At 46.2% G+C, this 23,392-nt stretch overlaps 1 protein-coding gene across 7 annotated transcripts in view; it reads left to right on the plus strand.

Annotated features, from left to right (window-relative positions):
• Positions 1-23,131, plus strand: part of SLC7A6 (solute carrier family 7 member 6) — a 31,941-nt gene extending 8,810 nt beyond the window's left edge. For all 7 annotated transcript variants that reach the window (XM_017669249.3, XM_073225486.1, XM_037025282.2 and 4 more), the window contains 9 exons: positions 1,238-1,796; positions 10,626-10,751; positions 12,572-12,716; positions 13,375-13,498; positions 13,713-13,816; positions 17,959-18,055; positions 19,813-19,962; positions 20,062-20,245; positions 20,669-23,131. In XM_017669249.3, the coding sequence (XP_017524738.1) occupies positions 1,238-1,796; positions 10,626-10,751; positions 12,572-12,716; positions 13,375-13,498; positions 13,713-13,816; positions 17,959-18,055; positions 19,813-19,962; positions 20,062-20,245; positions 20,669-20,763 (1,584 nt within the window). In that variant the 3' untranslated portion in view covers positions 20,764-23,131. The remainder of the gene's footprint in view (positions 1-1,237; positions 1,797-10,625; positions 10,752-12,571; positions 12,717-13,374; positions 13,499-13,712; positions 13,817-17,958; positions 18,056-19,812; positions 19,963-20,061; positions 20,246-20,668) is intronic.
• The last annotated feature ends 261 nt before the right edge of the window (positions 23,132-23,392 follow it).

Consider the following 23,392-nt stretch of genomic DNA (forward strand, 5'->3'; position numbering starts at 1 on the left):
GAGAATCCTTGGTGGGAAATGGCCTACAGGATCTCTTTCTACAGAAGATAAGGTGGGGGTAGGTAATCTGAACTCCTGATGCCTGGGCCGTAGGAACTGAGGGAGGGAGAAGGCCATGCTGAGTGCACAGTCAGGAAGGTGCTTGTCTTCTTCTGACAGATTCTGGGTCATCATAGGCAGGCTGGTGTGGAATTCAGCTTTCTTCAGGTTTCTTCCCTGAGGCTTAGAGGTTGGCCCCACTCTAAACCAAAGCTTTTGTGTGTGTGTGTGTACGTACATGTGAATGTTGCCATCTCCCTACAGGATACCTTCCAGTGTCATATCTGTGGATTAGAGAAGCCTTATAGTTTTTCTTGTATATTAAGTCTCCTGGGTCCTGTCCTGGAAGAGTCTCTGCAGACCCAGATGGTAGTGAGGGGCATGCTGAGGAGGAAAGCAAATAAATGCATAGCTGATGAGCTCCAGGTTAGGGTGTCCTCTTGATTTTCTTTCTCCATCTGATCTTATTATGTTATCCCTCTTTTCTGGACACTTTGGAAAAAGAAAGGTGTTGAATGTATGAGCAACAATATAGGAAGTAAGGTGGGTGCTGTGGGCACAGTGACACACCAGTGTGTATTTTCATGGCGATCCTCTCCTTGGTCCATTCTCTGCAATAGCAATATGCCCTGGTCTTAGTAGCTTCCTATGCCTTCCTACTACCACTCATCATCTTGGCTGGGCTGAGTAGCTACAGACCTCTTCACATGGAGCCGACCACTGAAGAGGTCTTTGTTGATGTTTTGGGGGAGGTGAGTGGGTAAGGACAGTGAGAGCCCTATAAGGCTGGCTAGGGCTGTGAACCTGATGCTGGAACTGGTTTCTCTAAGGGACAGGTTTTCAGGTTTTAAGCTGGTAAGAACAGAGCAAAAACCACGTCTCAGGAGGAACCTGTGCTATGGATAAACCTAATTCCAGCCTACCCTGCGCATTAAGGCAGGTACCTCTTGGAAGTTGCCATCATACTGTGCCTGTGCTGTGCTGGTGTCTTTCTTGGGAGCAGTGAAAGTCTGCCTGCCTCCATTTCTCTGTGTCCTGTGGTGGGAACTGAGACAGGTTCATGGTACTTAGGTCTGTGTATGAGACATGCTGTCCCTACACAAGAGGCGAGCAGGGAAAACTGCCTGCATTGCAGGTGTAAACCATGTAAACCTCACCAGCTTCTGCCCTAGACTGACATATTTATATTCTTTTCCAGGCCACAGTAAACACAAGTGTGAAGGAAACATTTGCCACAGAAGCCAGGGAGCTGGAGAGCCCAAGGCCCACCTACCATCTAATTCCTGAGGCTAGCCAGCCTATGGAGGAAGAAGACGTCAGCATGCAACCTCAGGGGACTGCAGAAACTATGCAGCTAAAGAAGGAGATCTCTCTGCTGAACGGGGTCAGCCTGGTGGTGGGCAACATGATCGGCTCAGGAATCTTTGTCTCGCCCAAGGGTGTGCTGGTATACACTGCCTCCTATGGATTGTCGCTGGTCATATGGGCCATTGGTGGACTCTTCTCCGTTGTGGGTGCCCTTTGCTATGCGGAGCTGGGGACCACCATCACCAAGTCTGGGGCCAGCTATGCTTATATTCTAGAGGCCTTTGGGGGCTTCATTGCCTTCATCCGCCTCTGGGCCTCCCTTCTAATTGTTGAGCCCACCAGTCAGGCCATCATCGCCATCACCTTTGCCAACTACATCATCCAGCCCTCCTTCCCCACCTGTGATCCCCCGTACCTGGCCTGCCGTCTCCTTGCTGCTGCTTGCATATGTAAGTCTGGGGGTTTACTGGCAGAGTATCTTTGGGGCTGTGGGTTACTTTAATAAGTACCTTATATTTGAGCAGCATATTTTGCTTTTGCGGGGAAGAGAGGCATCTTACCTTTTGAAGAAGTAATTTCACCAAAGTCATTCGATCCTGAGAGATAAGTAAGGGTAAAGGATGAGGATGAGAGAAGTTTGAATCTATGTCTGTGGCTTTTGGTGCCTCACATTCTTTTGACTCTTGGCTGTTCTGCTCCCCGGTCTAAGTGACAGGTTGGTGCATATTTTATATTTGTCTTGTCATATGTTCTGGTTGGAATCAACATCAATAGTTGTAACTTAACCCAGGAAAAACCATCAGTGCTGAGGCCTTTTTTCTGCTGCTCAAAAAAAAAGTTATATTGCCTCCCAGTTTTTTATTGTAAACCAATTTAAAGGCATTATGAGGAAATAGGCTTCTCTAGACTGTTGGGGTCCTAAGGTGTTATCCTCAGGCCCACAGGATTGCGCCTTCCTGCTGCTGCCGTGCTCTGCGCTGGCAGCAGGCACCATACCAAAATGGCTTTTTCCCATTGGTGTTTCAGATTTCTTTACACTGACTTTGTACACAAGGTTTGCCTGTGGCCAGTGAGAGGAAGGTGGCTTCTACCCCATATTTGGGTTTCTGAGGACAGAACCTGAGAAAGCCCAATGGATCTCTCTTCAGTTTCTTTTTTTTTTCATGAGGTGGTAAGGAGGGAATCTGTGTGAAATGACTGAAGGGGAGAGAATATTTCTGTGCATTTACCCAGTCTTGTAGAGCTAGCGTTTTAGCTGAAAAGTGGCCCAGAATTCCCTGTGTTCCTTAGCACTGTGCTGCCAGAGGCACTTAATTATACTCTGTTCTTTCCATCTCTCTGCTTGCAAAAGCTTTGGCACTATATGTAGTTTATCCACAGTGTTAAAAATAGACTGAGAGTGCCTTGGAATTAGCAGTAAAGGATTGTGCAGTACCCTGTGCCTCCTGACTTGAAGGCATTCACTGAAGACAGATGTTAAAAGGAGCCCCTCTGCAGATGGCCTTGGGGGCAGGGAAGGTGGGTACTCAGCTGTATATCTGACAGAGTTTGGCCAGGGGGACTCTGACCTGACTGAAATCTCTAAAAAAGGGAATAATTTTATACTTATAAAACATGTTCACTAAGGAGAACATTAGTTTAGCCTCAAGTCACCCATAATCTACCACCAAGAGATGAGTACTTTTAATAGTTCAATCATATCTTCATTTTTGTTTTATAGAATTGGTATGATACTTTGCATATAAGTTTATATTCTGCTTTTTAATCTTAGTATATCATAGGTTTCCCCTTTTTCAAGAAATTTTCCTCAAAAGAAACATTTTTAAAAGTAGAGTGTGTATCTTTTTGTAGTAAAAGGTGATACATAGACTGTACACTTTAAAAAATGCAAAAAAATAATATTATTCAGCCATAAGAAGAAAACAAATCCTACCATTTGCAACAACATAGATGGAGTAGAGGGTATTATGCTCAGTGAAATAAGCCAGGTGGAGAAAGACAAGTATCAAATGATTTCACTCGTATGTGGAGTATAAGAACAAAGAAAAACTGAAGGAACAAAACAGCAGCAGAATCACAGAACCCAAGAATGCACTAACAGTTACCAAACGGAAAGGGACTGGGCAGGAGGAGTGGGAAGGGAGGGATAAGGGCAGGGAAAAAGAAAGGGGGCCTTACGATTAGCATGTATAATGTGGGGGGCGCATAGGGAGGGATGTGCAACACAGAGAAGACAAGTAGTGAGTCTACAGCATCTTACTACGTTGATGGACAGTGACTGTAATGGGGATTGTGGGGGGGACTTGGTGAAGGGGGGAGTCTAGTAAACATAATGTTCTTCATGTAATTGTAGATTAAAGTGAATATTCTTAAGAAAAAAACAAAGAAATGCCTAAGGAAGGTAAAAAAAATAGAAAAAAGAAAATAAAAATCACCCATAATTTTAACTCTTAGAGAACTACTGTCACTATCTGTGTGAAATACTTCCCAGTTTTTTTTTCCTGTGCTTATCTAATTTATTTTTTAGACATACTCTTGAGATCATACTCTTTGTAGTTTGTATACTGCTTTTAAAAAATTTTAATATTTTATCCCTTTTATCAAATATTCTAAGAAAACATGGTCTGAGGATATAAAGGTAGTTTCCAGCATTGTAGTGTAGTGGTTAAGCCCACAGCCTCCCCTGCCAGACTGGGTTTGATTTCAGCTTTACCAGCTGTTTTTCCAACTGTTGACCTTTGCAGAATTGGTTAACTGTTGCCGTATTTCTCTCATTTGTAAAATGGGAATATTGATTCTACCGTTTTAGAAGACTGTTGTGAGGAATAAATGAATCCATACATGTGCAGTACTTCTCTCTGCCTGGCGTATAATAAGTGCTCTAAAATACTATTATCATGAATAATGCTGCTGTGGGAGTCTTCATATAGATATCATTTTTAGAGTTTCTGCATATTTTCATAGGGTAGAATTATACAAGAGAAAAACCTGCATGTAAAGAAGTAAACTGTTTTAAGATCCTTCATGTGTTATCCACTTGCTTTCTAGAAGGTTTTGTTAGTTTGTGCTCTTATATGAGTACCCGGTGGTGCCTGGTCATTGATCTCCTGATGGCCTTAGGAGGAATTCCAAGAATAACTGAGAGAAAGGGCACCTCCCTATATAATTGTTCATATACAGAAGATTTTTATTTGGTAAATGTTTTTTCCTTTATGATTTTCCCCATTGTTTTTGTGCTTAGGAAACTCAATCCCCATACCAGAAACAGCTCTTTTGATTGAAGGAGAGAACTCACCTCTTAAAAACTAAATCATGGTATCTCCTAGCTTCTTTCATTCAAGTGTACTCTTACCCAGATCACTCAGGATTTGAATTCCTACAAGCCCCCTGTCCCAGAAGCCTAGGCTTTTCCATAATGCAGGCCTGAGGGCAGGAACTTGTCAGAGGTGGTCCCAAGTCATAAAGCCATGTTCCATCCTAACCAACTAGGCTTTTGGGTTCAGCTTATTTCTCTTCTCATAATTTAAGGTATAGAATCAGCTGATGGATTATTTAACAAAGCTGGGATGTGCTGGAGGGAGTTTCCTTGGGCAGGGGTGGCAGTGAAAACAGCCTGGTCTCAAGAGACATAAATTGGAAGAAAACAAGTAGGTCATAATTAGGGGGTAAGAAAAAAGATCTGCACTGAATCCAGGGTAAGATTTAGGTAGGATAGAAGAATTAAATTAGTCTTGACATTTAGACATGAAAGGGGTCCGTGTTTTTGGTTGGGAGACTACCTAAGGAAGTTACAGCCATGCCAGGCTAGACAGTGAAAAGTTCCATCTAGAAAAAAAGGCCCAGGCAGTCTCCAAGTAACCCACTCTAGGGCAGAGCTGTAAGCTCATGGCTCACAGACCAGACTTGACCCACGGATATATTTGTTTGGCCTGCACAGTGTTCTAAACAACTTTGTTACTTGCCAACATGTGAAAATCAGGACTTGCCCTCTCTCTTGAAAAATCAAAAGTTCTGGTAACCTTGGAACCAAATTCCCACCTGACACAATCAGCTGCATTTGAGTAATGGTTACTCCCTTTAGATGGAGCATATGTTCTCCAGTCCACTCCAGTCCTCACCCACTCCTGTTTTATACCCAGACATTTCTGCCCCTGCTCATTTGTATTAACTTCTTGGTCCTTGAAGGCATTGCTATTTCAGAATCTGGCTTCCTGGTGATCCTCCCCCAATCCAAGGTTCTACTGCGGGGAGAGCCAAGCAGCTTTCTTTTGGATTTCACACTATCTGAGCTAATTATTATCCTAGAACAGTGGTTCTCCCATGGAGGTGAATTTGCCCTCCAGGAGACATTTGGCAAAGTCTGAAGACATTTTTGATTGTCATAGCTGCTGGGAAGGGATGCTACTGGCATCTAAAGCATAGATGCCAGGGCTGCTGTTGAACATCCTATAAATGCACAGGGCAGCCCTCCCACAACAAAGACTTACCTGGCTCAAAATGTCAACAGTGCTGAGGTGGAGAAACTCTATCCTAAAGGTGCATTCTGCTCTGTTGTGTTCTGGGATCTTGGAATCTTCTTGTGGCGGGTGGATTAGGGGCTCTTACTCACTTAAGGGACTGTAGGGGAAAATGGCAGTTCTAGAGGTCCATAGATCCCCTCTCTGGCCTGGTGACCAGCAGTATTCTCAGTAACCCAGTGCTCAGTATTGTAAGAGTACTTGATTTGACTGTAGAAAGTTTTCTGGCTCAGGTGTTATTGGCCCATTTATCTTTCTGGGATCCTGACTCTTGTGTTCAGCCTCACACACATCAATGGGGAGTATTTGCTGTGAAAGTTTCAACATAGGAGTCATTCAGCTCTGACACAGTGGCATCAAAGCAGGGTCCTGCTTACAGCTGAGACCATTTCCCCTGAGGGTTTGTTTGGTAAGGCTGATGGATGAGGAGGAAGAAAAGGAGGAGGAGGAAGGGGAGGGAGACACCCCAGTGTGAAACTGGAGTGAAGAACTCTGTATGGTGTCCGAATAGCTTTCCCTTGTGTCTTGCTGTCTTGGACGTAGACCTGGGCAGGGTTATGAGGAGGAAGGTATGCTCCCCTATTTTGGCCAGTTGTAGCTGTATAGAGACAGACAGCTTTCATGTTCTGGAGCTGACAGGCCTAAGGAGCATTGGGTCTTCACCATGTTGCTCGAAGACCTTGGACTCTATCCCTAAAAATAGGTCGACTGTTTTAGTAAGACTAAATGTGCTTATTTGTATAATTAAAAACAAGTAGGCTTTTGAAAAAAGGCAGATACATGACATACTCATACACATACCAAGCTCTTGATTCTGGGATTTCCATTTGGAAGCCTTTACCTCTCCTGGATTGTTGTAGAACATTTCTCTCCTAGCAGACTTGTAGATGGGTCTTCCCCTCTTTTTTTCTTCTCCCACCTTTTTGTTGTTTTGTTAAGAATTGTACTTTGTCCTTGAGTGCACCTTAGTAACACCCAGCTTGTTTGTGGGAGGAGTTGGAAGGGTTCCTTTGCCTCCCTGTTTCTTCTGGGAAAAGGGAGCCATAGCTGTTAGCCTGACTGGGACTGCAATTCGGATTGCCAGGCCAGCTCCTCGTCAGGAAGAGTGTGGGAGGTGTTGTTCTGACTTAGGGCACATGTATTATTCAGGATTGGTTTGGATTTCAAACAGCTGAAAACTAAAAGCATATTTATTGGATAAACAAATTTATTTCTCTCATGCTGAAAGTAGGCAGTGTGAGATTGGTGGGATAATTTCGTAATTCTCCAGGGAACCAGTTTCCTTCCATCTTACTATTCTGACATCCTTAGCATGTGACTTCTGGCTGGTGGTCCAGGATGGCTACTCAAGCTCTAGCTGTTATGCCTGCATTACAGCTGGCACGAAGGACAAAGAAAGGCATGCTCCACCCTTCAAGATACTTCCTGAAGTCTTATTTATATGAAACTTTGCTTACATCTCTGAGGCAAGACTGGTTATTTGGCTGTACCTGCTTGCAAGACAGGCTGGGAAATGTCAGCTTTATTTTGGGCAGCCATGACTCCAGCTAAGATTTCTATTACTAAGGAAAAATGGAAGAACGGATATTAGAAGATAACTAGCAGTCTTTGCCACAGAGAGACTTTGGGGATTTGTGTCTGCTTTAGAGTTGGGTTGGATCTGCCATCTGAGTACTCCCTTCTCAGGAACAAGCTCCCAGAGAGCCTTGCAGACCCTCACCTAGGTCCCGCTCTCATTGGTGCAGGCTTTCTAGCAAGGAAATGAGGTCAGGAGAAGAGGGGAGACTTGGCTGTTTCGACTGTGGTGGTTGAGTCTGAGCCCCTGGCCCCACGCCCAGCCCTGTTGTGTTTGAGCTCTGATAGTGTCTGGTGCTAGATGGGGGGATGGGGTTCTGGGAGGCATGAAGGGGTGGAGATCAGATGGTGAAATTTTGTTTCTTCGTAAGAATCAGGAAAACATTGTGGGGACTTGGCTTCTGCCTGGTAGACTGTTCTTGGAGCTCTCTGTTCCCTGGCAGGCTGAAAGTAGGGTGAAGTAAGAGAGGCTCCTGGGGCCAGCATTTAAGGATGTACTCACTCTTGGTTCTCCAAGTGGCCCCCTGACAGTGAGGGCCTCACTCCGTCCTACTCCTGGCCCTGCTCCCTGGGTGCACATTGTTTTAAATTAAGTATTTTAATTAGTATTGAGAAAAGCATATGTGCATAATAATAAGTCAAAGTATAAAAGGGCACACAGTGGAAAAAGTCTCCCTCCCTCTCTAGAGCTTTACCCTTTCTCCCCAGAGGCAGCCACTGTGACCAGGCTCTTTGGTATCCCTCCAGCTGGTCTTTCAGAAGGGGCTCTGCAGGGACTTCCGGGAAACCTACCTTCCTTCATCTGTCAGTGCATAGTCATTGAGTTCCCACTGTGTATAACACTTAATCCTGTGCAGAGGGCACCAAGCCAAGGGGGAGATTTGTAGCACGGAGGAGAAGCAGAAGTGAGAGGGAGCCTGTCAGTGGGGCAGAGGAGTGTGTCAGCTGCTGTCCCCAATCTTGCAGCCACATCTTTGTGCTGCAAACCAGAAACACAGTGAACAAACACAGCCAGACCACTGTGGGACCGTCTCCTTCTCTGAGTCTCTGTCCATCATTTTTTTTCTGTGTCTCTCTCATTTTATCCTCCTCTTTCTGGCTTGGTCTCCTTGTCTTTGTCTCTGGCCCCCTTTATTTCTGTCTTCTGCATATTTCTGTGCTCTCCCCATGGGTCTTTTTCTCACAAGCTGCACACCCTCTCACTTCAGCTCTTTTTCATAGTTCTACTTCCTTCCTCTGCTTTCTTGTGGTTTTTGTTTCTCTGTTGCAGGGCCTTGTATGTGACTTTGACTTGCTGTGGCTCCTGACTTTGCTACTGTTAGATTCAGTCTCTCGGTACCCCGACTCTGTTCCTGGGAGAGTCAATGAATAGGCTCAGCTTGGATCCCCGTCTGACTCCATCAGCCATGATAGGAGATGGGGAGCAGTTCCCAAGAAGGGACTGACAAGAACCTCAGAAGATGCTGACTGTATTGCACAGGGCTCTGTGGAATACTGGTGGCTATTAACTGGGTAATTCTTTGGTTAGCTGCTCTAGGCTTAGCCCCACCTCACCCAGCGAACTTTGATTAGCAGAGCAGATCCCTGGGAAGAGCTGCTGGCAGCACACATTCCTTTGGCCCTCTCTCCTCCCACCTGACCATTGCCTCCACCATCCCTCCTCCTGTAGCTAACTAGTAAGCACTGTGTCGTTTGCCAGAGTACTGAGTGAAGCCCTTAAAGTGCTGTGCAGGCTGTTCAGCCACGGGTGTTTATTTCCACAGTCTGGCCTTAGGCTCTTCCCATTGGAGGGGAGGAATGTCCAACTTTCTGACAATTACCTTGTTCCAGGGAATTGACAGTGAAGTGAGTCATCACCATCTTGATTCCAGCCACGGTCATCAGTTCCCCTCTTTGCCATGCAATAAACTTAAGAAAACAGTATGCTTTTGTTTCTCCCAAGAATTCTTGATCTCCTTGGGAAAGCACCACCCAAATGCCTGAGGGAGAGACCTTCTTGAGACAGATGTCCTTGTGACCATAGAATGAGATACTAAGCTATGCCGGTGAACTGGGAATGTTGGAGAATTCAGGCAGGGAGAGGAGAGCTCAGTGAGGGGCTGGCTGGTATATTTGGCAAGGATTTTACAGAGAAATTGGGGACTGAACTAGACCTTGATAGTGGGGGTCGCTGTAGGCCATTGCAGGAGAAGAAGGGGAGGACTTTCTTTTGTGTGTGCATCTGGCACCTGAAAGGAGAGAGTCTGGCTGGCTAAAGGAGAACACAAAATGGATAGGAGTAGGTGGAGGTGGCCTGGAGGATAAGCCCCAGAAATTTGTGATAACATGGGAGGTTCACATGAAAGTTCTGTTTTTGGAGGCTTGGGGCAGTACTTAGAGGTGTCACTTGTATTCTGTTCTCTTGTCCTCCCCATGCACCAGAGAAGCCCCTGTTTAGCAGGAGTAAGGTGCTGGGACCCTCAACACAGGGCTCAGATATCACTGACGTTCGTAAGGAGCTGCAGCGTAAAGCCAGCCATGCTGACAGGAGCCTGGGGAATGCCCAAGCGAGCTCACTTCTCCCATGGGCCTCACTGAGGATTGGGGGCTTGGGTAGGAATTGGATGGGGGAAATCAAAATCAGAGGGGTCCACATGAGCTTAGGAATAATATATTTGGGGGTTGGGAGAATTAATTGAGAGGCTGTATGTGAAGTTGCTGGGTATGTGACTGGTTTTTTATTTTTATACTTACATTCAAAGCACTGTCTCTCTTAATTCCTAGGTAATCTGCCATCTGCCTTCAAATTCACCTCATTTATTGATGGGCCTCTCTTCCCCTCCTCTCTAATGTGGCCATAGAGAAGTCTTGTACCTTGGATGGCCGGAACCTTAGGAGCCTCAGTGGGGAAGAGTGGGTGAAGTCCACAGTTCCTGGCCTGGGGGAATTTCCAAAAATGGTTCTGGCTGTTGGAATTGATCAATGTGTGTTAATGCATGCCTTCATATCTCTACTTGTCAGCAGTGATGGGATGTTCATGGGAGCCCTCAGATGCAGGAATTTTCATGCAAATGCCTGTTTTCCTGGGTCTGACTCGTCGATTTTCCCCTTTGCCTTAGCAGATAGGGAAGAAGTGGTCTGGAAAGAGAGGTTGGGCCTCTGTGCCTTCAGCTCAAGCCTGCCAATGACTTATGATTTTCCTCCTAGGTCTGCTGACATTTGTCAACTGTGCCTATGTCAAGTGGGGTACACGTGTGCAAGACACGTTCACTTACGCCAAGGTCCTAGCGCTCATTGCCATCATTGTCATGGGCCTTGTTAAATTGTGCCAGGGTAAGAGGGGCCCAAGGTGGGAGGGAGGGTGGATGGCTCTGGGAGGCCTCCTGGATTCCCTGAAAAAGACATGGGGACTCTGTTAGCTCTACTGCTCAGCTCTTCCTGTGCACATGCTAGACAGTGTCAGTGATGGCCAGAGATCTGTTCCTGGGTTTCTTGGGCCAGGCTGGCTTACTGGACATCAGTCCATCCCTCAGGGGAGCTTTTCCTTAATGGAGGCTCGGAAGAGTGCAGGAAGCCAGCTGAGAGCCTAGAAGCTCTTGAAACTTGGGTTGTGCATAATTGGGTCATAAAAGTAACCAGTATGGGTACAGTGAGCCCTGCTCTGGCTCTGACTGCCAGGCAAGGTGTAAAGACTTGGCCCTCCTTGAGAGGGGTGGGAGGATGGAGTATGGAATTGAGTGGCTATTTTGCAGGCTTTACTCTTTGCCTGGATTTGCTCTCATTCAATATTCCCTCTCCAAATGAGCTCTCAACAAGATATTAAAATATTGTGAAGTTGGCACTGACTTTCCTGCATGTTGGCTCTAGAAAGCTTTTCATTCCAAGATCAGAGCAGATTGGCAGTGAGGGTAACAGGCCACCGAAGATCTCCTGAGCCCTCAGAGAAGTCCTGAGGTGTCTCAGTCACTTAACAACCCAGTTCTTTAGATCACCTGTCTCTAAACTTGGCTGTCACAATCACTGGGAAGCTGAGGCCCCACTTCAGACCTATTGGATCAAACTCTGGTTGGTGTGGAGTAAAAATCTCTGTCTTTAAGTGCCTTCAGTGAGTCTTAGGCAGCTGGTCCAGCCCCTTTGTGCACATGTGCCAAGTTAGTGCAGCCAGTCATCTGGATGTCCTGGAGTCTCAGGAACATCTGGGGGTCACATTGGGTGGCTGAGTTATCTTCCCATAGAGATGGTGCCTTAGGAAACCACTGCTGTGTGTGATGACTGACACCGCTGGGGTTTGAGAGTCTCTTGCTGCACACCTAGCCCTCTTTGCCACACTGAGGGATGGGTCTAGGCTTTCTGACAGAGGGGTGACAACAGGCTTCCTTAGAAGCCTGCATTTTGTTAAAAACCTTCAGTATGTCCAGGTCTATCCTGGGCCACTGGGTGTTGCTCCCTAAGCTTTCGAGTCTATGGTCTCTGGAGGCCTCCAAGGAGAAAGATGGGTGCCTAGGCTGGCTCTCTAAGGCACATCGCCCAGGTCCAGTGAGAGATAAGAAGGCCCAGTTCCTATGCAGACTATGATTTCCTGCCCTACAAAACCACAGGCACTGCAAGGAAGAGCAACAGAGTTCTCTCTGTGAAACAGACCCATTTGAACAACTTGTGCAGTGGTCTGGGCCAAGAGACGTAGTTCCACAGGAAGATCTAATTGTTAATGAAAGAACAACTTATTTGAAAGAGGATTCTTTCTAAAAATAGGAAGAAGAGCTGTGAGGTCACATGCAGGAAGTAGAGATTGATTAGGGCTTTGGGAAAGGTGTTACGACTTCAGAAGGCAGCCAGGAATCCCTTTGTTTTTCTGAGGTTATCTAGTTTTACTAGGTAGGAATATGAACTTCCCTGAGGAAGTGGGTGGGGTGGTGAAGTGCAGGGAGCTGGTGGTGGTTGTTCTTTTGGTGTTAAATTATGTGTTTTTTTTTTTCTTCTTCCCACCCCATGCTTTAACCTTCTCTTCTTGACCCTCTTCCTTCCTCCTTTTTTTCCATCTTTCCTTCCCCTTCCTTATTTACTGTCCCTCCCCATCCTTCCTCTTCTCGTATCTCCTCTCCTCCTTCCTTCTCCCTGACCGACCCCACCCCCACTTGCCTTTGCCCCCGCAGGACACTCTGAGCACTTTCAGGATGCCTTTGAGGGTTCCTCCTGGGACATGGGAGACCTCTCTCTCGCCCTCTACTCTGCCCTCTTCTCTTACTCAGGTTGGGACACCCTTAATTTTGTAACAGAAGAAATCAAAAACCCAGAAAGGTAAAGGCGGGATCACACTCTCCCTCCCCAACTTGGCAGGAACTCCTGCTCATAGTGGGCGTGCTTGCCCTCTAACCTCTTCCCCCTTGTTTCTCATCCCTTTTTCTTCTCCCTGCTTATCCTTATCCAGCTTGGAGGGATCAGGGCTTAGATGGGAATGAGTGAAGGTGGGAGAGGTCCTGGCTGCTCGCCTGCATGTTCATGCTGGACGGTCCCCAGGGCCTTCCTTGAGGAGAGGTCCTTCAGTGGGCATCTGACTCCACTGGGCTAAGGTGTTAGGACCTGGCACTCTGGTGCTGACACTGAAGCCTAGGGAGCCAGAACCATGTTCTAGGCAGTTAGGTCCCCAAACCATCCTCCAGTCCCTAGAGGACACTGTTCCTCCTTCGGTGGGACCCATTGGCCTTACTGTGGTGAGGATCTAATATTGATCATGGGCTGTCTTTACAGACAAGGGTCTCTCTTTCTCTCTGTTTCTCAGTAGAAAGAGCCCAGGGGCATGGCATATATACCCCTTCTAGGCCATGTGGGGAAAACGAGCCTGACTTAAAGACCCAGAGGCCAGGGAATTGTTAAATGTCAGGAAGAAATCACTGGGTGAACTTTGACCCCAAAGAGAGGTTGGTTCTAAGTAGTCCTATCTCAACTGTCCCGACAGAAATTTGCCCCTGGCCATTGGGATTTCTATGCCAATTGTGACGCTTATCTACATCCTGACCAATGTGGCCTATTACACAGTGCTGAGCATTTCAGACGTCCTTGGCAGTGATGCTGTGGCTGTGGTGAGTCTCTTGGGATCCCCGTTTGCTTGTCATCTTAGGATACTGAATGGCTCAATCTCTTTGCGCAGCCAGTCCAGCTCTGCAGGGTGAGGTGATGTGTCTAGGTCAGAGGGTGGGCTGCTCAGCAGTGACTGCATTTGTCCTGAGAGCATGGATCCAGGGGGCTTATGAGACCCTGTCTGTGCTAAGTGCCCCTCCTGTGCTCTGCCCCCAGACATTTGCTGACCAGACATTTGGCATGTTCAGCTGGACCATTCCCATTGCTGTTGCCCTGTCCTGCTTTGGGGGCCTCAATGCGTCCATCTTTGCTTCATCAAGGTACCGTGTCTTTGCTTCACCAATAACAGACTACAATATTTAATTCTCTGAGGTTAAGGTGAACCCATAAGAACCCTTCCTTTCCTTCTCCCTCTCTTGGATGTGCAGGGTGTGTATGTGTGTGTACACATGTGTGCATGTATGTACTTGCCTCTGTGCAAACATTTGTGTGCTGGTAGCTCACTATAACTCTGGGGGGAAAACATCTTCCCAGCCTGAGGCAAATAACCTTTAAAATGGAAATCAGTCAAAGGGAGAAATAAAGTGGGAGAAATCCATTTATTGCTTACAAGCAGTCGTTCACTTCTACTCACCCCTGTCTCTTGCGACTGGGCTGCAGAAAGGGACCCTACCCATCCTCTTTGGTCTATATATGCCCTAGCTCGCCCTTGTAGTCATCTATTGATGTGGAGATGGACTACTTCTCTCCACCCCTTGGAAACACCTATTGATAGGGAGGTGCACTAAGGCCTGTTGAGAGATTCTAGAAATACTGCAATTTTACCCACACTCACATTTCCATCTGTGGTGAGGACAGATGGGTAAGAGGTGGAGAGGAGGAAGGCAGGAGCTTGGAGGAGCGACTCTGTTAGGCTCCTGGTGGGTTATGATTCATTCCTCTAATTGATGATTATTGAGCACTTGCTGTGTACCAGGTACTGATGCCTCCAGATGTGTACATTTGCTGTGTACTTCCCTGATGACAGCAGAGTCTCTGTGTCAAATCGTGTCAGGTCCATTTACCTGAAGAAAACAAAATCCCTGAATCAAAAAGACATATGCACTCCTATGTTTATCACTGTACTGTTCGCTATAGCCAAGATATGGAAGCAACCTAAGTGTCCATCAATAGGTGAATGGATAAAGAAGTGGTGGTACATATACAGAGTGGAATATTATTCAGCCATAAAAAGAAAAGAAAAATCCTGCCATTTACAACAACATGGATGGATGTAAAGGGTATTATGCTCAGTGAAATAAGCCAGGTGGAGAAAGACAAATAAACACCTTGTGATTCTGTCCCTGACTTGACAGAAAACACTGAGGCCAACAGGTAGGCTTTGGCCCTCCTCTGTGTGCAGGGACTTCCCTCTAAGGGCACTTGTCCTTCTCATTGTCCCAGATAAAATAGCAGTTCTGTTTCCAGGCTGACTCTGCTGCCTCATCTCAGGGCTCCAGTGCATCCCCTCTCCTTTGTCACTTTGCTTCATCACTTGGCCCTTCTCTTTTGTGGACATTCAGTTGGAGGCTGCTCTGCACAAGCTTCTCTTGTCTCCACTTAGAGAAGTCACAGAACATCTTTTATCATTTTTCCTTTTCCTTACTGGACACACTTCTAGAGGGAATGATCTGCATATCAACTACCATTCATTTTTCTACCCATTATACCTTGGTTTCTACTACCTAAAAAATGCTTTTATCAAGGGTACCAGTGCCCTCCTTAGCCTGCTTTCAGTCCTTATATTGCTGGACTCCCAAAGCAAGTGATGCTTACCACCACCTTCTTCTGAATGTATTCCCGTGGCTTCTGCGACACTGCCATCTGAGAGGATGGCTTCTTTCCTGATTTCTCTTTCACTCGCCTGATAAATGTTGCTGTCCCCAGGGCCAGGAGTAATAGGTATTCAACAAATATTTGCCACATGAACAGATAGGAGGAGGATGAATTAATAAAAGTTTTGTCCTATTCATTCTTCCCACTGGTTTTGACATCCCAGTCCATGTACTCGGGGCCTCCCTCGGGCAACCAGAGTAATAGAGAAATAAGGCCTTAAAAAAGAATGTGATGTCTTCTTCCCTCACTTCAGCCTGTGGCCAAGGTTGTACCTGATGTGGCTCTCCACAAGTTGCTCTACCCAGAGATGGTCTTTCCCATGGCCTCACCTTTCCCATAGCCTCATTCTTTTTGAAGCCCAAGACCCAATTGGCTCTTCCAACGGTCTAAAATATTTAGATAGTAGGAGCTTCTAACCCATTCAGCTAGCTCATGGCATTGACAGGATGGGGGTAGGGTTGGGAGACTCACAGAGTAAGACTCTGGAACTCTGGACCTGTGCATAAAGGGGACTGCAGTGATGTCAATATACAGTTGCTTCTGCCTGTGTTACTTCACTTTTTCTTTATTACCCATGCAGCTGTCTTTGGTTTTATACTAGACACCTTTGCCTCACCTCTGTATTATCCCCTTCCAGGACCCCCCTCCACCATATTTCTTCTCTATCTAGAACAAATTATTAACCTTGTAAGCCAACTCCCAACATCTTGTCCTGTGACACTTTCCAGGTGATTTCATCGACCTCCGTGGATCCACCTGGATGGCCCACAAGTATCTCAGATTTAATCTGCAGCCCACAGGTGCTTCGTCTCCAGTTGTGGTGTTATGGTCCATCAGTCCTCCTTGCTTGGTCTCTTGGTTTTTCCCTTGGTGTCCACCCTTTTCTCCCAGTTCAAACATGTGCACGCATGCACACACACACTCACTCACTCACTCACTCATACACAAGATCACCAAATTTGATTGAGGTTATCAGACCTGTCTTGTTCTGTCCTCAGCCAGGGTGTCCACCCCCATTCAGGCCTCCTCTCTTTTGGGGCAGTTGACATAGGTGACCTTCTTGTCTGCCCTTGGCCCCACACCTTTGCCTCTCCCTGCTTCAGCTGGCCTCCCTGATGCCACCAGAGTCTCTGTGTCAAATTCTGTCAGGCCCATTCACCTGAAGAAAACAAAATCCCTGATTTGAAAAGACATATGCACCCCTATGTTTATAACTGCACTATTTGCTATAACCAAAATATGGAAGCAATTTAAGTGTCCATCAATAGGTGAATTGATAAGAAGTAGTGGTACATATACACAGTGGAATATTATTCAGCCATAAATAGAAACGAAATCCATTTGCAACAACATGGATGGAGCTAGAGGGTATTATGCTCAGTAAAATAAGCCAGGCAGAGAAAGACAAGTGCCATATGATTTGACTTATTTATGGAATATAAAAACAAAGCAAAACAGAAGGAACAAAACAGCATTAGATTCATAGACACTGAAAGAGACTAGTGGTTACCAAGGGAGAAAGGTGTGGGCAGCTGCACGGGTTGGGGGGAGTGGGAGAGGAATAAAAGGGGCACAAGAACTCACAATCACAATGTAAGTTGATCACAGGGACTGTTGAACCACTCTGATGTACATTTGAAACCAACATAAAATTGTATATTAATGATACTTTAACTTAAAAAATTATTTTAAAAAATTCTGTCAGGCCTTTACTTCAGAGGCACAGCTGGCTGTCAATATTTGTTCAGACTCCACAGCATGACCTCATGTATGGGCTCTTCCCCAGCACTCTTCTCACACCCCTTATCCTTGGAATATAAGCCTTCTGGCACCAACTTTCAAAGAGGCCACAGTTTTTCATCCTCTCAGCCTTTGTCTTTGTGGGTGCCATTTCCCACCTACCCACCTTCTGGCAAACTTCAGCTGTTCTTCCCAGCCCAGATGTGGTCATCTCTTGTGAAACATTTTGTTCCCAATTCACCCCAAGCGTGGAGAGTGCTGTGTGTTCTGTGATGATGCCAGCTACCCTGGGTGGCTTTTCCTTTCTCCCCTGCTCTGTTTCCCAGTTGGTGGGGCTCTTTAGGTGCAGAGAGGAAGCCCAGGTTGTCTCTTTGAGCCCCAGGTTTGCCTTGGCCCATCATATATCAGGAGCTCAGAGAAGATAAATGGGGGGCACAATAGAAGTCTGGCTACCTTTAAAAAGCCATTGTGTTAAGTATGAAATCCGTGGGGTGGCAGAAGCGTTACCCACCTTGGTGGGACGGATTTGGGTGGGTGACCATCAGGGGGTGATGGCAGGGTGAGGTAGCCACTGGGTGCTGGCTTCCATAGCTGAGGGGTTGGGGGTGGGTATCAGTGGGGTGGGGCATTCATGGGTAATGGTGAAGTGCCCACGGTTGGAGGATGGATACATCTGTGGGTAAAGGGGCTGGGGCAGGTTGGGTTGGGCATGTATAGAGAACATGGGAGGCTCCTGAGAGATTGCCCCCCCTACTTTTTTCCGGATCTCTGGGCCTACTTTGTCTGAGTGAGTGTGGCTGTGTGGCTGAGGAAAAGAATCCTCCAGACACATTACTTGTCCCTCCAGGTTGTTCTTCGTGGGCTCCCGTGAGGGTCACCTCCCAGACCTTCTGTCCATGATCCACACCGAGCGTTTTACACCCATCCCTGCTTTACTGTTCAATGTAAGCTCCACTGGGGAATTGGGTGTATCTGTATGGGTGTCCTGCTGACTGGTGAGAAGACCCACAGGTGGGAAGTACACTGGCCTCTTGAGATGATTCCCAAGACTCTCAGGGTTTCTTCCTTTTTCTTAAAATTTAAAAAAAATATGAAAGTAAAATATAATCATATTAGAGAAGGCACATGTTATAAAAGAATATAAAAATGAATTTATAAGATTTATCTATTCTGTCAGCAGCTTCTTTTCTTCTCTGCTTTCTCCTTACAACTCCTTTTTAAAAAAAATTAAATCATACTTAGAAAAGCCAGGTCAGCTTTACACCAGTTACCCTAGGGGCCTCTACTCATATAATAGACACCATAGATTTACATACAGTGGGTGGCAGTAAGGTGTTTCATTCCAATAAAATCAGTAAATCGTGAAAGTATTCTGATAGATGAAAGGGACCCTGACGAAGGGTCACCATTCTCTGATTTGCACTAAGGTATCACACAGACACAAAGGCAGCAGGGACCCTGAGAAAGGCCTTACTCCCAAGATTTGAGAAACAGTTCATATTTTCTGTCATTTAGTTTTTTGTGGGCTCCTTATTTAAGTCTAAGTTTTGGACTCATTTGGAATTTATATATTGGTGTATGGAGTGAGGTGGGATTCACTTAATTTTTTTCTCAACTGGCTAGCCAGCTATACCAATATCATTTATTGAATAATCCATTTTTTCCAATTAAAAAAATTTTATTATATAAAAATAATATCTAGTCTTTTAGGGTCCTTCCTATGTGCCAAGTACAGTCATATGCTCCTTAAATGTTTGTCTCAATCCTCCCTATCAGCACCAAGCTTCATTATTTAGCTTTATACTGAATATCTGACAACTAGAAGGACTGAGAGTGCCGCCTGCCCCTCATCCCTGGAATTTGCCTGGCAATTCTCACATGCTTGTTTGTCTTAATGAACTTTGGTATAATTTTTATCAAAATAACAAAAAATTCTCGCAGTATTTTGATTGGGATGGCACTGAATTTATACATTTAGGAGAGATATGACATCCTGTCTTTTAAATCAGTCATCTTCCACCTCACTTTTCTTCTTCAGTATAGGGTCCTCCTTCTTTCCCCAGAATGGGCTCTTTTTGTTTTAAATCCATTATTGATATCTGAGTGAAAAGAGAGGTGGGGGAACTCCATGTACTTGAAGTTTAAGCCAATCTGACCTTGTCCCAGGACTCTAGTCTCTGGCTCCTGTCTTCTAGGACTCTTGTTCCAGAGGGCAGATTCTTTCATACCTCTCTCCCCAGGGGTATGGATCCATTTTGCTAATCTTTTTCAAAGGCCCCAGGACAGTGAGATGGTTCTGGAGGCATTTCTTCCATTCATACGCCAGGTAGTTGGAACCCGGGAGTAATGGAGTCCAGAGGGCACAGTGTGATTGTTGTTGAGGTTGGTGCACTGAAGTGAGGGGGAGCCTCATTGGCTGCTATCAGAAGGGGAAAGGAGTCTGACTTATTATTCAAGTGCTTGTAAAAAGAAGGGAGGCAATGCATGGAGGAAGGGACCCCACCAGAAGAGTGAGAGACGGCTATGTGGAGAATGGACCTATCTGATGCCTAGGGGTCACTGAAAAGAACCAGAGGTAATCTAGTGAAGCTAAACCAGCAGTCCGCAGCAGATCTGGTGCTGCCTGCTGGACGGTGGAGTCTCCTGGGGTAGCCTGGTGTTGACAATGCCCACTCCTACTCCCCTTCCCCACCTCCACCAGTGCACCATGACACTTGTCTACCTCACTGTGGAGGATGTTTTCCTGCTCATCAACTACTTCAGCTTCAGCTACTGGTTCTTCGTGGGCCTGTCTGTTGCTGGACAGCTCTACCTTCGCTGGAGGGAGCCCAAGTGGCCCCGGCCGCTTAAGGTCAGTGGCTCTGGGCATTCTAGGAGGGGTGGGTGCCTCTTCCCCAATTCCCCATTCCCCCAAGCACTTTACCTAATATCTCACCTCCCTCCATTTCAGCTGAGCCTGTTTTTTCCCATCGTGTTCTGCATGTGCTCCTTGTTTCTGGTGATTGTGCCCCTCTTCAGTGACACCATCAATTCCCTCATTGGCATCGGGATCGCTCTCTCTGGGGTCCCTGTCTACTTCCTGGGTGTTTACCTGCCAGAGTCTCGGAGGCCTCTCTTTATTCGGAATGTCCTGGGTGAGCTTCTCTTTGCCCATCACTCACTGGCCTTGTGTGTGTGTATACAGATGTGTGAAGAGGTGGGGGGTGGTAGCCAACAGCTGCCCCCTTACTACTGATACACTGGTGACCTGTTTGCTCCACACGATTTCTTCCCTTTTGATCTTGACATATCACTTTAGTTCTAGCTATAGAGTCCTATTTTGGGGTTAAAACATCACCTCCTGGAATTGCAATCCACACAGGAAGATGGAGTCATGCATCAGACTCTGGTTGGGCAGGGGATGGAGGCCAGTGAGGCTTGTTGGGGGTGAGGGGCACAGGATACCCAAGGGGTAGGTGGGGAGGGAGCCACAGTTAGAATCAGCCATGTGGTGTTCAGATTGGGGCTGTAGCTAAATATCAGTTTACTGAATTTTCTTCTTCTCTATTTTCATTTAGCTGCTATCACCAAAGTCACCCAGAAACTCTGCTTTTGCGTCCTGACAGAGCTAGATGTAGCTGAAGAGATAAAGGTTGAGAGGAAAACTGACTAGAGGCAGAGGTGATACCTGCCGAGGCCTGAATATTGGCTGGCTGTGGCTATGGCCACCGAAGTCCGGATGACGAGACTGTGCGCCCAACCTCTTGTACTAAACGAACCTGTTGGTCGGTATTATGTAAGGGGCTCAGGGCTGAGGCCTGCTCAGGTGGTCACTGTCATTGATAAGCCCTGGGAGGAGACTCATGGTCTGGGGCCTGCCTAAAGATGGAGACCTCAGAGGGTGGGGAGGGCTTGGGGAGCATGGGAATGATCGTTTTGTACCTGGTAGGTGCAGCCCTTACAGACACTCACTTTGTGAGCTGCACTGGGCTAAGAGGGAGTGGTAGGGTAATAGCTGTGGCTGGTGGTTTCTGAATTGGATATTTGTGGTTTGAATCAGGAGTCTCCACAAAGGGGCTACTTTATGGGAAGTTTTCCTCGGTCTGGTTCTAAGTACCTGACTTCATACACCTGAAATGCTACCATTTCTTCCTGATTCAAAATCCTTCCCTGGGAAGGCAGTTGTATTCAATAATTTATCGATATTATTTCATCCAGAACACCATTCTTAGGAGAGCATTGGTGTTCATTCATCTACAGGATGCAATAGGCAGATTGTGTTTCAAATTCAAAACAAAGGACGCAATACTGAGTCCCTCTGCCTTTAAAGGTATCTCTGTGCGGCTGTGAGTCAGACTCTGACCACAAATTTTTTTCATCAGTTTAGCACAATCTTCTATTGAGTCTTACCTGCAAAGGTGAACTTTAAAGATTTTTTTTTAACTCATATACTGGTTATACTTTAGTAGACAGGTCACATGTTATAAGCTCCTAGCTCAAGTTTAGCAAGAACAAATGAACAATCAATTCATGAGCCAGAAGTTTGGTAATACTGTTATTTTGAAGGATAATCCTTTATTTTACTTGAGTCCTTAGGTCTTTGTTCTAGTTGATAAAGTAAATCTCTGGATTGCTGGTATGAACTTTAAGAGGACAGAGAACTATTTGAGAATTCAGGTAGATCACCTGAATTCTTTCAGCTTTCAGTGACTTTGAGGCCATCTCATGGACCCAAGCCACCAAATAGCATGTTATGTTTCTCTCTCTCTCTAAGGGCCAGTGTGAGGGATTGCTGTGCAGACTCACCCAAGCCCACGTTGGTGCTATAAGTGGTCATTTCCTTTTTCTGACAACCTCATACCAAGCTGCATCCTCCTCTTCTGTCCCTGACGCCAGGCTGTTTACGCTTTGAGCTGCCTTGGTGTGGATCATCAAGATAGTGCACTCCTCTCATGCCTGCCTCCCCTTGCCCGAGGTCTGGGGGGGCTAGTCTCAGGAAGAGCTTGGTACTTGTGGGGACTTCTATTTTCTCCCTGTCAATGGAGACTCTGGGAAAAAAACTGTTTCAACCTCAATCTGGCTCCTCAGCAGACCGCGTGATTAGAAGCAACTAATTCTGGTGCTCAGGCTTCCCTTTAGCACCCAGGTCAGGCCGGAACAGTAGGTTTGGCCTAACGGATGTTCCTTCATGGGCAACATGGCTGCAATGGATTGTACAACTGTCCTGAGATATCTCCAGACACTGTCATCCTGGGCCCAGAAGAACGTGATGACTTGGCATGCCTCATGGGCTTCTTGTCTTAGGTCTTAGAATTGGTCAACGGTAAGACAAAAACTATGAGGCAATCTCCCTTTCTGACGAAGTTCTCCTCCATCAACCTTGGTCAGGTGTACTCAACAATTTAGGACAGCATGATCACAGTTCTTTTGGTTCAGGGTATGCACCTGTGAGAACATGGGGTGCCATTCCTCCTGTCACGGGTTGGGGATTTGCACAGCAAATTCCTGTCTGACAACAGGGAGTCTTACGCAAAGGCTGACTTGCCTAGACTATGTAACATAAGTCCTGTCTGAGCCAAGCTGGCGCCTATCCCAGGGAGCCTCTGGAGCTAATCCTTTAAGCAGAGCATGCTTGTCTAGGATCCTTGACCCAGGCTTCAGCTTTCTCTACTGAAGTAAATGACCAGTTAATCCCAGGGACTTGCTGCCCCCCAGTGGCTCCTGGGGGAAGCAAGGGCCTCTCACTCCAGGTACCCTAGTACGTTGAATGAGCCATGTCATCCTCCTCTCATTACTGGATGGTGACTGCATTCTTCCCCTCTGAATAGACTTCTCCCAGGAACCCTTCTTGGGAGGGAAGCCAGGGACTCCCTACAGCACTCAAGCTTCATGGTGAAATTAATTTCTGCAGTCTTTTTTTGTTTCCTTCAATCTTCCTGGTGTGTTAATCCCTTTTACAGTGGGTACAGTTTGTGATGTTGTCAGTCTTTTAATATTGGCAAACCTTAATGAGTACATAAATAGCAGTGAATGCACTGTAATGGCAGAGTGGTTTTTAATCTTTTGCTTCTATACCTACAGGAGACTAAGATGACTTGCAGTATTTATAGGACACCTAAGTTCCTTCCTGTTACTCGTGACACTGAATTGTGCCTTTGTGTATAGTTAGGAGGGAAACTGTCTTTTGGTTTTATAGCCATAGTTGTAGAGGCTGAGTACACATCGATTTAATCACTTTGTCAGGCTTAATAACTCCTATCTTCCTATGTAGATAGGAAGTATTGTAGATACAGACTTACAAA

Source organism: Manis javanica, chromosome 17, assembly GCF_040802235.1.
Source record: "Manis javanica isolate MJ-LG chromosome 17, MJ_LKY, whole genome shotgun sequence".
Classification (NCBI taxonomy): Eukaryota; Metazoa; Chordata; class Mammalia; order Pholidota; family Manidae; genus Manis; species Manis javanica.